General features: G+C 48.8%; 1 protein-coding gene and 1 long non-coding RNA gene across 2 annotated transcripts in view; one reads left to right on the top strand and one right to left on the bottom strand.

The window, feature by feature from the left end:
• Nucleotides 1–13870, bottom strand: part of LOC142571099 (uncharacterized) — a 119760-nt gene that overhangs the window by 49861 nt on the left and 56029 nt on the right. The window contains exon 2 of the long non-coding RNA XR_012825752.1: nucleotides 1989–2038. This is a non-coding gene — a long non-coding RNA (uncharacterized LOC142571099). The remainder of the gene's footprint in view (nucleotides 1–1988; nucleotides 2039–13870) is intronic.
• Nucleotides 1–13870, top strand: part of LOC142571098 (defensin BmKDfsin6-like) — a 52798-nt gene that overhangs the window by 26188 nt on the left and 12740 nt on the right. Inside the window, exons 2-3 of the mRNA XM_075679389.1 lie at nucleotides 245–323; nucleotides 2021–2074. Coding sequence (XP_075535504.1) covers nucleotides 281–323; nucleotides 2021–2074 — 97 coding nt within the window. The 5' untranslated portion in view covers nucleotides 245–280. The remainder of the gene's footprint in view (nucleotides 1–244; nucleotides 324–2020; nucleotides 2075–13870) is intronic.

Raw genomic sequence — 13870 nt, 5'->3', positions numbered from 1 at the left:
AAATAAAATGACTCCATAGCCATCTACTGATGTTCGTTTTATACCATATGCGACGTTGTCGTGTTTGCCATCATAAAATGACTATAGCATGAGTTAAATTGTATTATTTCAAAACATGACACTACTACATACGATATGGCCATATTATGTAGTAGTACTTGATATGACATTGTTCCAAATTATAACTTTCGCGAAGTATAAATGCATGTTAACGTTACTGCAATTTTTATTCCGCCTATTTTAGCAGTGGCTATTCACCTGGTTCTCCCTGTTCACGAAAATGAAGATCATCTCTGCCATCGTGTTATTGGTGTTTCTGACAGGTAAGGATGGGATGTTAGACACTCGTCCCATTTTTTGTACACGTGGTTTCTCTGACAGATGTTTGAGTAGGATAAAAATAAATCTTTGCGAAGTGCAATTACTGACATGTGGAGAAGATTAATCCCTATTATTACTTCTAACAAAAATGCACGGTGCCATTGTAAGCGGGTGGTACTCGTTATAATAAATACTAGAGTGTTGGATTGAAGCCTTGCTTTGGTTTCACACAGCTTATTCTAAATTAAGTTCTTTTTCTAGTCAGTACTTTTTAATCATCGTCGCCATGACATATTTATAGGAGACAAATCTGTGTGCTGGTCCGCGGAGGGGTCGGCTTCAAAGCAAACGTACAACAGTATACCACACTATGTACTTCTGTATAGTACTGTCTGCTCGGAATGTTTGAGTACACACTAAAGATATGTACAATATGTAGGAACTCGTCATCGAAACCCCAAAATCACATTAACAAAGTTCATACCGTTTTTCATGGTTCTGGCACATCGCGGGGAAGAGATATATGACTATTCGTTTCTGCATGCCAAGTTCAGCATTGTACTATTGAGGAGATTCACGGGCACTTTACGTATTATGCGGGATGACATGCGTGTTATTTACAAGTTCCACCAGCCAATAAATATATATGCGTTGTGCATTTCTAATACAGTTCCCACCATTAGGTGTTCGGTGTACTATTCTTCCAATACTACTCACAGCGTGTTTACAGGAGGTATTCAGAGATCTGGATAGGGAAGAATTGGGGATAAAAGTTAATGGAGAATACCTTACTGACTTGCGATTCGCTGATGATATTGCCTTGCTTAGTAACTCAGGTGACCAATTTCAATGCGTGCTCACTGACCTCCAGAGGCAAAGCAGAAGGGTGGGCCTAAAAAATAATCTGCAGAAAACTAAAGTAATGTTTAACAGTCTCGGAAGAGAACAGCAGTTTAAGATAGGTAGCGATGCACTGAAAATGGTAAGGGAATACATCTACTTAGGACAAGTAGTGACCGCAAATCCGGATCATGAGAAGGAAATAATCAGAAGAATAAGAACGGGCTGGGATGCGTTTCGCAGGCATTCTCAGATCATGAACAGCAGGTTGCCATTATCCCTCAAGAGAAAAGTGTTTAACAGCTGTGCCTTACCAGTACTCACGTACGGGGCAGAAACCTGGAGGCTTACGAAAAGGGCTCTATTTAAATTGAGAACGACGCAACAAGCTATGGAAAGAAGAATGATGGGTGTAACGTTAAGGGATAAGAAAACAGCAGATTGGGTGAGGGAACAACCGCGAGCTAATGACATTTTAGTTGAAATCAATAAAAAGAAATGGGGGGCGTGGGCAGGACATGTAATGAGGAGGCAAGATAACCGATGGTCATTAAGGGTTACAGACTGGATTCCAAGGGAAGGGAATCATAGCAGGGGACAGCAGAAAGTTAGGTGGGCGGATGACATTAAGAAGTTTGCAGGGACAACATGACCACAATTAGTACGTGACCGGGGTAGTTGGAGAAGTATGGGATAGGCCTTTGCCTTGCAGTCGGCGTTAGCAGGCTTATGATGATGATGATGATGTACTATTCTTGCAGAAACTATTGGATAAACAGTTCTGTTACTGCTAAAATGTTCATAATACTGAAAACCAATGGACTTACTAAATGTGCATGATTACACGTTGCTTGCGCAGGCTTCCTGGGATGGTCATCTGTAAAGGCGAAACAACATGCACATCACTCCACAGGTACAGTATAAATTCAAAGTAATCGAGAAGCATAACTTCATTAGCAACTTTCTGTATGTCGTACAGTGGGCACGAAGCAATGCTGGTGGCGTAGGTTTGACCAGGTTGCCCCTGACGTGGGGGAAGTTAGCAATGGCTTTAGATGAAAAAGACAGCATTATCCTAAAGATCTCTTCGTACCAAGAAATTCGTCCAAACATTTTACAATGAAGCAGGCTGATTAAGGTCTACGAAGTTAGAATATATATATATATATATATATATATATATATATATATATATATATATATATATATATATATATTCTAGTGTATACCCTGCTGTAGTATAGAGAGAGAGAAACAACTTTATTGAGCCGAGCTCCACATCTTCCTAGTCGCCGTCGATGGAAGTGGTTCCCTCTTCACGGGACCCATATGCTTCCCTAGCCGCCTGGCCCCTGGAGATCAGGACGAGCTGGTCTTCTAGGGCGGAGCTGGTTAGCAACGTCTCCCATCGCTTAGTAAGTGTGGATGAGGGATGGGGTAAGGTAGTGGGTCAGGTAAGAGGTGGGGGGATTGCCTTGGTACCTTTCTGGGTACATCTTGTTTTGAAGGTAATGGTGCGGGAAGTATCCTGCCTGCATCTGCCTGTTGATCGCTTGCTGTTCCCTGCTAAGCGATTTGTGAGGATCGGGGTAACGGCGCCTCTCCGTTTTGTAAAGGTTCGTAATGTCCCTATAACTAATTATGGACTGTGGCTCACCTTCCTCTACCCGGTGTTCCATCTCTCGGCTGAACTGGTGGGCAAGTTCGTTGTCCTCCAGCCCAGAGTGAGCGGGTGTCCATATCAACTCAACTTTTCTTTCACGTACGTCGCGTTTACTCTTGAGAATATCTAGTGCGGCAAGAGACACCCACCCCTTTCTGTAGCTGTTATACGCCTTTTGTGAGTCAGTGACAACTCCTCCCAACTTGGGCTGCGCGAGTGCTAGCGCTATCGCGGCCTCTTCTGCCACCTCCGGAAATGACGTCTTGATAGAGGCGCAGGTTACGAGCACATCCTGCGTCGTAACTTCCAGCGTGGCTTTCGATAAAAACTTCGGTAACGAAGCGTCTGTGAAGAGAGTCACTCCCTCTTCCTCTTCTACTACTTGACCCAAAGTCTCCGTCAAGGCCGAGACGCTCTGCGGCCGTCGTTACGACCCGACTTCATGTTTCGAGGCAGTGGCTAACTGTCGATTTTATGCGCCCACAACCTGGGTAGCGCCCCGTTTCCTTCCGCTATGCCTCTTGACAGCCCAACTTGGCAAGAACGCGACGTCCCACCGACGTTTGACTGAGTCGAACTCTTTGATTAGACAGATGAGCTTCTATTAACTCTTCGACGACGTTGTGCGAAGCCATGCCGAGAAGCTTGTCGGTCGAAGAATGCTTCGGAATGCCCAGCGCCATTTTGGTTGTCTTGCGTAAAATGACGTTCAACTGGTCCCTGTCTTTCTTCATTCTCTTGAGGTACGGCGCGGCGTAAACGATGCGCGACGTCACGAAGGCCTGGACGAGCGTCAGTGCATCATCCTCCTTCAATCCCCTTTGTCTGTTTGTGACTCTTCTGTTCATGCTCGAAATTTGTTCCGTTGAAACCTTGATTTTGTCGATCGACGCCCCCACCTTGCCATTGTTCTGGGAGATGACACCCAGGATACGTGCTTGCGTGGTTGGCGTTATGGACGTCCCGTCGATGGTGATGCATACGTTCTCTTGGTCTCCTTTCTTTCTTCTTGGCTTGGTGACGAGTAACTCTGACTTCTGTGGCGAGCAACTGAGGCCGCACGATTTAGCGAAATCGTGCACGGTCTTTGCCACTATCTGAAGGGTCTCCTCCATCCAACTCTCCCACCCTGCCCTTTACGTCCACACAGTGATATCGTCTGCATAGAGAGCGTGATCTATGCCCTCTATGTCTTGAAGCAAAGCCGGGAGAGGGAGGAGTGCCAGGTTGAAGAGAATTGGCGAAAGAACCGATCCTTGCGGAGTGCCTCTGTCTCCCAGTGCTATCGGTTTCGACTTCTCCTCTCCAATTTTGATCGTTGCCGTTCTATTACTTAAGAAATCCGGCACATATTTGAATGTTCGCTTTCCGCATCCCGTTTGGCGCAGGTTACGGAGAATACTTTCGTGTGTGACGTTATCAAAGGCCCCCCTTGAGATCGAGTGCCAGGATAGCTCTTGGCGTAGGGGTCTTCGCTTGCTGGATAACCAGCTCGTGTAGTTGCACCAAGACGTCTTGCGTGCTCAGGTGCCTCCAGAATCCGTACATGGTCGGTGCCATCTGATCAGTGACGTCCAAATGTCTCTGTAGTCTTTTGAACATCATACGCTCGACCACCTTCCCTAACACGACGTGAGGGAGATGGGGCGCAGATTGTCGGCGTGGGGTGGTTTCCCCGGCTTGAGAATGAAATGCACCTCCGCTTTCCATTATTTTGGTAACGAACCCTTCTCCCAGGACGCGTTGGCGAGGTTTAGCAATTCAGCTCGGCTTTTGTGGCTCATATTTTTTAGCATCTTGTATGTAACGCCATCAATTCCCGGTGCACTGCCTTGATTACTTTCATCGATGACCGCAACCAGCTGCAGTTCGGTGAAGGCTTCGTCCATCTCGACGTTGCTATCCCCTTCATACTCGTGAGTTGGGTTACTGCTCTTCTCGGTCTTGAGGTACTTACTTGTAAGTTCACGAATGAGCTTCTCCCCGTCCCCGTCGTAACTGTTGATAGTTCTTGTGAGGTCTCGATCGCATGCGCTCTTGCTTTTTAACGTATTTATCAGGTGCTGCAACAGCTTCCAAGTCTTCTTCGTAGACAGTGTGCCTTGCAGGTCGTCACACATCTTCATCCAATTTTCCCTGCATAGTTGTTGCGCATACTCGGTCACCTGCTTGTTGAGCGCGCGGATACGTCTGCGAAGCTTCTTGTTATGTCTTTGCCTCTTCCACCTTCGAGTAAGAGCATGCCTGGCCGCCCACATGTGACTAAGCCTGCTGTCTACGAAGGGAATTTGCGTGGTCGTAGTAATCTTCTGTGTAAATGTCTTTACAAATTCGCGTTGCTTTTTGGCCCACACCTCATAGGTCTTGGTGTTCGTTCTCGCCTTCACTGTCTGCGCTTCTACGTAACCGGTCCCAATCTGTAATGTTGGCTTGACCTAGTTTCGCCTTGATGACGGTCTCCCCGAGGGTTACACAAATTATATCATGATCCGAGCCAAGATTTTTCCCCGTGTTACGCCATGTTACGTCGAGGTTCCCCCGAACTAGCGTCAGATCAGGAGTGGTGTCTCTGACCATGCTAGTGCCTTCCTGGTCGTTACGCCCGGTTCGTTAACCACCTCCATGTCGTGATCCTCTATAGTTTTAACCAATTAGTTTCCTCTTTTGGACGAATATTTGTAACCCCAGATCGTGTGGGTGGCGTTGAAATCTCCTAGCACTAAAATCGGTCTTGTTCTTGCTTCTTTAATGCAGTCCAATATGGTGCCTTCAAAGTCAATGACCCTGCTGGACGGTCGGCAATAAGCATTCAGGACGGAAGTGTTCTTGTCCCCGCCCTCCCCCCTCACTCTTTTGCTGTGAATTTCGATGAGCGTATGTTCGCAGCCTCGCTGAGCGGTCACGTGCTGTGCGGCAGCCCCGTTGCTGCGGAGCAAGATCGCAGTAACCTTTTCGCTAGAGTCCGTATACGTAATGTATCCCGCGAGCTTGGCCCGGCCGTTGGTCTCTTGTAACGCTATGATATCTGGTTTCTGGTTCAATTTATCAACGTATAATTGTAACTCCCCTACCTTGTTTTTAATACTCCTACAGTTCCATTGAAATAACATCACAGTCTCTTTCTGCTTTCCTTTAGTCTTCGTCATTTTCTACTTTTTGAGGGGTAGATTTGCGCACGGAACGAACTTTTCGCGGCTTGATCCGTAGATTAAGTCGTGATGACTTCATCTTGGCAACGGTGAGATGCCTATTTTTCGCATCCAACGTCATGACTCTAACGGAGAGTTGGCTGCATTTGGCCTCCACATTATCCGTTCTTACTGTTAGACTGTTCACTTGCGCAAACATTTGAGAAACTTGACTGGAGATTTGCGTAAGCATGCTCATGACCGACTCCATTGTCGGAGGAACGGCAGCCTCGGCCTTCTCTTCCTCCATGGCAACAACTGCCGTTTCTGTCTGTCTGTCTGTCTGTCTGTCCGGCAACACAGGCCGGATGCCTGTGTTACCGACGCAAGATATCAAGATCGTCATGCGTCCCAGTGGAGGTCTGAACCTTGGGGAAGTATCTAGATTCGAGATCAGCCGAGCCATCGTCGCAGCTGCGAACGTGAGTGGCGAGGAGGTGACGCAAGATGTTGTCTGCCCGAACAAACAGCAAAACATAGTCGTTATCTGTACGCCTAAACGAGAGAACGCAGACCGCTACCGGCATTCAAAAGCCTCACTATCAATGGCACGGCACACGAAGTCAGCGCCTACGAGACCGCCCCCCACGGCATCGTTAAGGGCGTCATCAGGGATGTCCCCATGAAGGACACTATTCAAGAAACCAACCACTACATCGTTCAAGAGTATAATCCCACTGTTATGCAAGCCAACTGCTGTAGTATACGCGCTGAATGAGGATCCAGGCGCTTGCACTTTACGAAATGTAAACGTCGACGCGTGATGCCAAGACGAACCTCGTTCTCTTCTGCTTCAGTCCCCTTGCTGTGCCACACCATGTGGCATTGCCCCCTCTTCAAATAACAAAAAAAGGAAAATATACATAGGCTTGACGTAAGAGCGCCGAGATGGCCTAGGACGAACACATGGGCTATAGTCAGAATCACTGTGGTGTGCGATATAGTCACAAGACACTGAGGGACGAGCAACAACAAAAACTAACCTAAGCGGCTGAAAATGTCGAATATTAGGGTCTATTGTACGGTTTCAACCGCACAACGTGCACAATCTAAGATAGAGGTTGTCGACGTCGGGGAGGCTGGCTTCCATCAAGAAAGACTTCGTAATTCACGTCACTAATTCGCTGCAACACTCTTTAAGGTCCGAAGTAGCGACTGAAAAGCTTCTCAGATAGTCCTTTTCGGCGCACGGGAGTCAAGACCAAAACTTGATCACCAGGTTGGAACTCGACTTGTCGATGGCGGAGATTGCAATGGTGCGCATCGATGCTCTGTTGTTTCTTTATGTGCACTCGGGCAAGCTGACGGGCTTCTTCCGCGCGTTGCACGAAAAGTTCGGCATCTTCGGCGAGGTCGAGGTGATCAATGTTGTCGCACGGCAGCGTTGCTTCTAACATGTCTGCATTTCACGGCGTAAACGAGACAAAACGGCGTGAAGCGTGTTGTTTCTTGCGTAGCAGTGTTATAGGCAAACGTTACGTTAGGGAACATCTCGTTCTACGTCTTGTGCTGTACGTCTGCGTACATAGACAGCATGCCAGTCATCGTTTTGTTCAGTCGTTCGGTCAAGCCGTTTGTCTGCGGATGATAGGAAGTTGTCCTTTGATGGGCTGTGGAACTGAGTATAAAAACGTCTTCAACGAGTCGTGCTGCGAAGGCTTTGCCTCGGTCTGTCATGACGTGCGATAGGGCGTCATGCCATAGGATGATGCTCTGCATGAAAAACTGGGCAACCTCGGAAGCTGCGCCTCGAGGCAGCGCCTTTGCGTCAGTATACCGCGTTAAATATTCTGTGGCGACGATTATCCAACTATGGCCAGAGGGTGACAATGGAAACGGGGCCAGAAGATCCATGCCGACCTGGTCGAAAAGTTTGCTAAGTGGGTCAATCGGATTCAGCCATTCCGCAGGCTTCACAGCTGGCGACTTTCGGCGCTGGCATTCACGGCAGACTTGGACGTACCGCTTAACACACTCGGCAAGTTTCGGCCAGTAGAAGGATTGGCGCACTCTATAAAGCGTTTGCGCAAAACCCAAATGGCCAGACGGAGGCTCGTCATGACAGGCGAACACAACTTCAGCACGGAGGTCTGCTGCAACGACCAAAAAGTAGGTCTTGTTGGTGGCAGCGGAGCTCTTATACAACACGCCATGTCGTAAACAAAAACACAATCCTCGTGCGATATGCCGGGTTGTCGATGGGTTTCGTCCTTCCAGATGTCCGAATATAGACCGTAATGCGTCGTCTTCGCGCTGCCGTGTTGACAAATCAGAACGCTTACGGCGTTACGGCGGAAGCGCCGTCGTCCTCAATGTCTTGGACGGTAGTCTCGATACGGGCGCGCGATAGTGCGTCAGCGTCTACATGCATGCGGACGGACTTGTACACGATGGTCACCTCGCACTCCTGCAAACGTAGACTGCACTGTGCCAGTCGTCCAGAAGGGTCCCGGAGATTTACAAGCCAGCCTAACTAGTGATGATCGGTTACAACATTGAATGGGCGGCCGTAGAGGTAAGGTCGAAACCTGGCCAGCGCCCATACGACGGCAAGACACTCTTTCTCCGTGGTAGTTCAGTCAGTCTCTGCCGCGATAGTGTGCGACTTGCGTAGGCAATCACTCTTTCAATGCCTTCCTGCCGTTGTACGAGCACCGCACCAATACCAACGTTACTGGCGTCTGTATGCACTTCCGTGTCCGCTCTTCGTAAAAGTGGGCCAAAACTGGTGCTGACACCAGACGCTCTCGAATCTCGCTGAAAGCTGTCTCTTGCTCTGAGGCCCAGACGAACCATACATTGTCCCTCGTGAGGCGAGTCAGCGGCTCCGCCATCTTCGAAAAATTTTCGTTGAAACACCGGTAACATGCGCAAAGACCCGGGAAGCGTCGTACACCTTTCTTGCCGGTCGGTGTTGGAAACGTGGCTACAGCGGCAGTTTTCGCGGCATCGGGGCTAACGCCTTCCGCGCTGACCATGTGTCCCAGGAACATAAGCACCTTGTAGCCGAAATGACACTTCTGAGGCTTAAGGGTGAGGTTAGCCGATGGCATGGCTTCGCAAACTTGCCGAGGTCGTTTCAGGTGGTCGTCAAATGTAGCCGAAAAAATAACCACGTCGTCGAGGTAGACAAGGCAGCTGTGCCACTTCATACCAGCGAGAACGGTAAGTATCATTCGCTGGAAAGTTACTGGTGCCGAGCGGAGACCGAAAGGAAGTACTCTGAATTCGTAAAGGCTATCTGGAGTGACTAAAGCAGTTTTTTCGCGGTCTCATTCATCTACCTCAAATTTCCATTAACCGCTCTTTAAATCGAGAGACGAAAAATACTTAGCTCGCCGCAACCTGTCTAAAGAGTCATCGATACGTGGTAGTGGGTACACGTCCTTCTTGGTAACAGTATTGAGGCGTCGATAATCAGCACAGAAACGGAGCGTTCTGTCTTTTTTCTTGACCAGAATGACCGGCGAGGACCACGGACTGTGCGCAGGCTGAATGACACCATCATCTAGCATCTCGTTGACTTGGGCTTGAATTGCCTCATGTTCTTTCGGCGAGACACGATAAGGCTGTTGTTTGATGGGGCGTGCCTTGACGGATGCCGTTATTCGGTGCTTTGTGATTGGCGTTTGGCCCACCTTAGTAGACCGAGCGAAGCACACGCGGAACTCCTTCAACATTTCCTGCAGTGCGTGCTTTTGGTCGTCCATAAGCTCGGAGTTTACATCGATTTCCCTCAGCGAACCGTCGTCTGTGTACACTTCAAAAGCAAAGCATTCGACGATGTCTGTTGATGGTTCGGCGTAGGCGACAGCAGTGTCACGAGAAATGTGCCGATGCTCAAAGGTCAAGTTGGCAACGAGGACCGCAGTCTGGCTATCACGAAATTTCATCAGGCTTCACGCTACACAAATACCTTGGGTCAACAACATAGAAATGTTGCCTTCTACAATGAATGGCTTCACCATCTTGCCGCTCGTCGGACTTGACCGGAACCATAACAGTCGCACGCGGCGGTGTCGTGATGCTGTCGTCCGAAACGCGAAGTGCGGATCTGTGTCCAATGGCTGTGTTGTTGCCCTTTGTGTCGAGAAAGTGATCAAGCACTAACGGAGCTCAATAATGGCACCATATTCCCAGAGAAAATCCTTCCCAAGAATTAAATCGCGGGAACACTCGGGGACAACCAGACAAGTGGCGAGAAAAGCAGCACCGCAAATTTCTACTCTGGCCGTGCATAAGCCAAGCGGTGTGACGACGTGGCCACCTGCCGTACGAACGGGTGCCCCATTCCAGGGCAACGTAACTTTTTTTCAGAACGCTCACCAGTTTGCCACTAAGAACAGAGTAATCGGCGCCGGTATCTGCAAGTGCACAAATTTTTCTACCGTCGATCAACACAGGTATTTCCAATGAAATCTTGTTCGCGGGAACTGGTTCTGGCGTCATCATGTTTTCCTTGTTCTGCGGTCGGCACGATACGAGGTATTCAGCGCGTCGAGTGTCAGCGGCCCCGCCTCGGAATGTCGCTGACGTCAGTTTTCCCGGCGTGGACTTGATGATCTCCCCTGCGTCGTCCTCGAGGTGGTATCACGTGCAGGGAAATATCGCCGCGGTGAGGGTGAGCGTGACTGCCGCTGCGATGTGCCGGCCTGCGCTGCTTTTCGATGAATTATGCGATGTCGGGAGGCCTTTGGCCGAACCTAAGTCGAGGCGAATTGATAAAAAAAACCGAAGTCCGAGTCGTCGGTAGGGGCACTCCCGATACACATGACCAGCTTCGCCGCTGTGGTAGCACAGCGGTCGTCTATCGGGTGCCCGCCAAACCTCTGATTTCCTCGCGGGTGTTCGGCGGTCGTCGAAGTACGGTAGCGGAGTTGTCATAGCGGCTTGCGCCGATTGCAACGCGACTGGCGACGCAACATAAGTAGGTGCGAAAGCTTGGGCGGGGCTCAGTAATGTTCTTGCGTAAGTCTTGCGCCGGTGGCAGAGGTGGTGCTTCACTGCTGGAAAGAGGTGCCTGCAACACCTGCTGTACTTGGTTGCGTACGACGCTGGCGAGGGAGCTGACTGGAGGTGGCGACATACCGTGGTGCTTCTGCAGCTCGTCGCGAACCACTGAGCGAATCAGCTCACAAAGCAAGGCGACGTCGCACCCGAAGCCTACCGGCGTAGACGGAGTGCAGGCGGCATTGCTGAAGTTGCTGAAGCGACTGTTGCTGAAGCGTCTTCTCCATCGCGGTGGCTTCGGTGAGGAATTCCGCAACAGTCTTGGGCGTACTCCGAACAAGACCGCCAAAGAGCTCTCCCTTTAGGCCTGTGATCAGATGACGCACCTTCTTCTCTTCCGACATGCTCGGATCGGCACCCTGAAAGTAACGCGTCAAGTCGTCCACGTACATCGTGGACGACTTGACGCTTCTCATTGTTGGGCTTTTGAACGCGTGACTGAAGGTCTCGCTCCGCTTATTCCCTGCGATCGGGGCTGGAGTAAGTCTCCAGTAGCTTGCGCTGGAATGCAGGCCACGATGCAGGGCACAATCACGTGCGAGCACCATGCTGGAGGCTGAAGTAGACATTGGCGAGTTTTGCGTTGTTGTCCGACTCGTTAAACGCAGCCACGCGTTCGAACTCCGCCAGCTGGTCTTCCACGTCTTCAAATGTGTCGCCATGAAAAGCCGTCGGCACTTGGGGGTTCAGCAGAGTTAGGTAAGTCGGTGTCACCCTATCCGTAGAAGTCGCAGTGGTCGCAGTCCTCACTTTTTCCGGAGGTTTCCAAATTCTGGGGCGAGGCCTCGTATTCGCCGGCTTGTGCGATGAACTGGAGTCAACTCCAATTGTGGGGCGAGGTTCTTGCTGCCCAGTGGGGTCTCCTGCATAGGTTGAGTGCCCCGCAAGCTCCACCAAATTGTCGCGTATACCCTGCTGAGGTATACACGCTTAATGAGGGTCCAGGCGTTTGCACTTTACGACACGTAAGCGTCGACGCGCGATGCCTCCCCCCCCCCCCCGAGACGTACCTCGTTCTCTTCTTCTTCAGTCCCCTTGCAGTGCCACACCATGGGGTAATATATATATATATATATATATATATATATATATATATATATATACTCAACATGCAGAAACGGGGTTAACCAAAAGGCCTGCTATTTATTAATTATAGCATCAGAAGCCAACAAACAAAGACACCAAGGACAACACAGCAGGGGTAGTTACTTGTACTTACTAATTGAAATAAAGAAGTAATAAATATATGGAAATGACAGTGGAAGAAAAAAAAACTTTCTGCATCTAGGGAACGATTCCTCGTCTTCGCATTACGCGTGCGATGCTCTACCGATTATATTTATCTTTGAAGCACGCAATCATTTTAGTCACAACCCCATGAAGCCATCAGATAAAGATGCCAAGAAAAGCACAGGAGAAATTTGTTCGTGGAAGGTGTGGAAAGGATAAGGTAAAGGCCGCTGAAAGCCACTGAAAAAAACAACTTGCCACCGGTGGGAGCTGGAGCCATATCCTCTTCATCACGCGTGCATTGCTCTACCAATAGAGCTACGGTGACGGGTATTGACATGTACACGTTCTTTAATATTTGTGTATGTGTACAAGGACCGATCCGGGGAGGGCTATTCATTCACCAGTTATGGTCATGACGGCGGATGCAGCACAAGCTTTCTAACCGCTGGCGTCACGTAGCATGTAGACATTTGTAGGTGGCATCTGACCATTATACCCTCGTATATGACCTGAAGGCATCAGACCTAGCGAAGTCGAGACACTCCTATGCAATGAACAAGAAGAGGAACCGAGGTTCATGATTTATGTTAGTCGCAATCATTTAAAGCCAACAAATAATGAAACCAAGGGAAGCATACAGATTATTGTTTTTAATTGAAGTGTAGAAAGTAAAAGGAAGGTGGCCGTCTCCATGTAGTGGTTCGTTGTTTTTCGTTCCCTTTCATTTCTCTTTCCCTTATCATTCCTCAGCCTAGCATAACTCTTCATAGTTAGTATCAGTTATAATTTGAATCTCAATTGAGGAAAAATATAATAAAGGGAATTTTTAGCTTATAAGTATATGTTTATACACATACTTTATTACCCGCAATAGTTGTTTCAGTTGTGCAGCAATTTCATAATTGTGGGTTCATTAACCTTAAGTTTTCATAATGTTTCGTGAGCGGAATCATGGTGAGGATCCCATTGATTTAAAGGGGTCCTGAAGAACCCCAGGGCCTTGGCGAAAAAACGCAATCCGCGGATAGCGTACGCTGCTGTCAACATCTCAACCAAATTTTGCAATCGTGCGCGCGTCGCCTGGAGCTCACAAGCGGCGCGCAAGGTCACCTTTTTCTCAAGCCCTGTCTTTTCAACAAAAGCATGTTGTTCTTTTTTTTTCGGGCTCTTTTATTTCGTAATATAACAGATTCCCATACGCAGCTGCTATCCGCCAGTAGATGACGTCAATAAAGAACCGTGTTTCGGTGGATGCGCTTCACACTACTGTTACTGTGAATATTTATTCACGCAGTTTATTAAGCAGGCTGAAGTAAGCGAAAATCTGCTTTCAGGAATTATGCACTTCGGGAATTCCATAAGAAATATGCACTTCCGGAAGAAGCCAACTCTTCTCTGCTCACGCTCGACCACGGTCGCCGGCGTAAGAATTCAGCTTTGGCCAGCCTGCTTGTCGGTGTCGTATCTATCGGGTATTGCTGATTTCGACTAGTTTTTAACACTCAACTTGCTTCGAGTCACGCGAAACTTGAAGGGGTCCTGAACCAAAACCCCTGCTTCAGTGAAAAAACCTTGTCTACGGGTAGCGTACGCTGCTGCGAACATCTCAGCCAAG

This window comes from Dermacentor variabilis, chromosome 2 (assembly GCF_050947875.1).
Source record: "Dermacentor variabilis isolate Ectoservices chromosome 2, ASM5094787v1, whole genome shotgun sequence".
NCBI classification, from domain to species: domain Eukaryota; kingdom Metazoa; phylum Arthropoda; class Arachnida; order Ixodida; family Ixodidae; genus Dermacentor; species Dermacentor variabilis.
The sequence above is the reverse complement of the archived record's forward strand: the minus strand, read 5'-3'. Positions and strand labels throughout refer to the sequence as shown.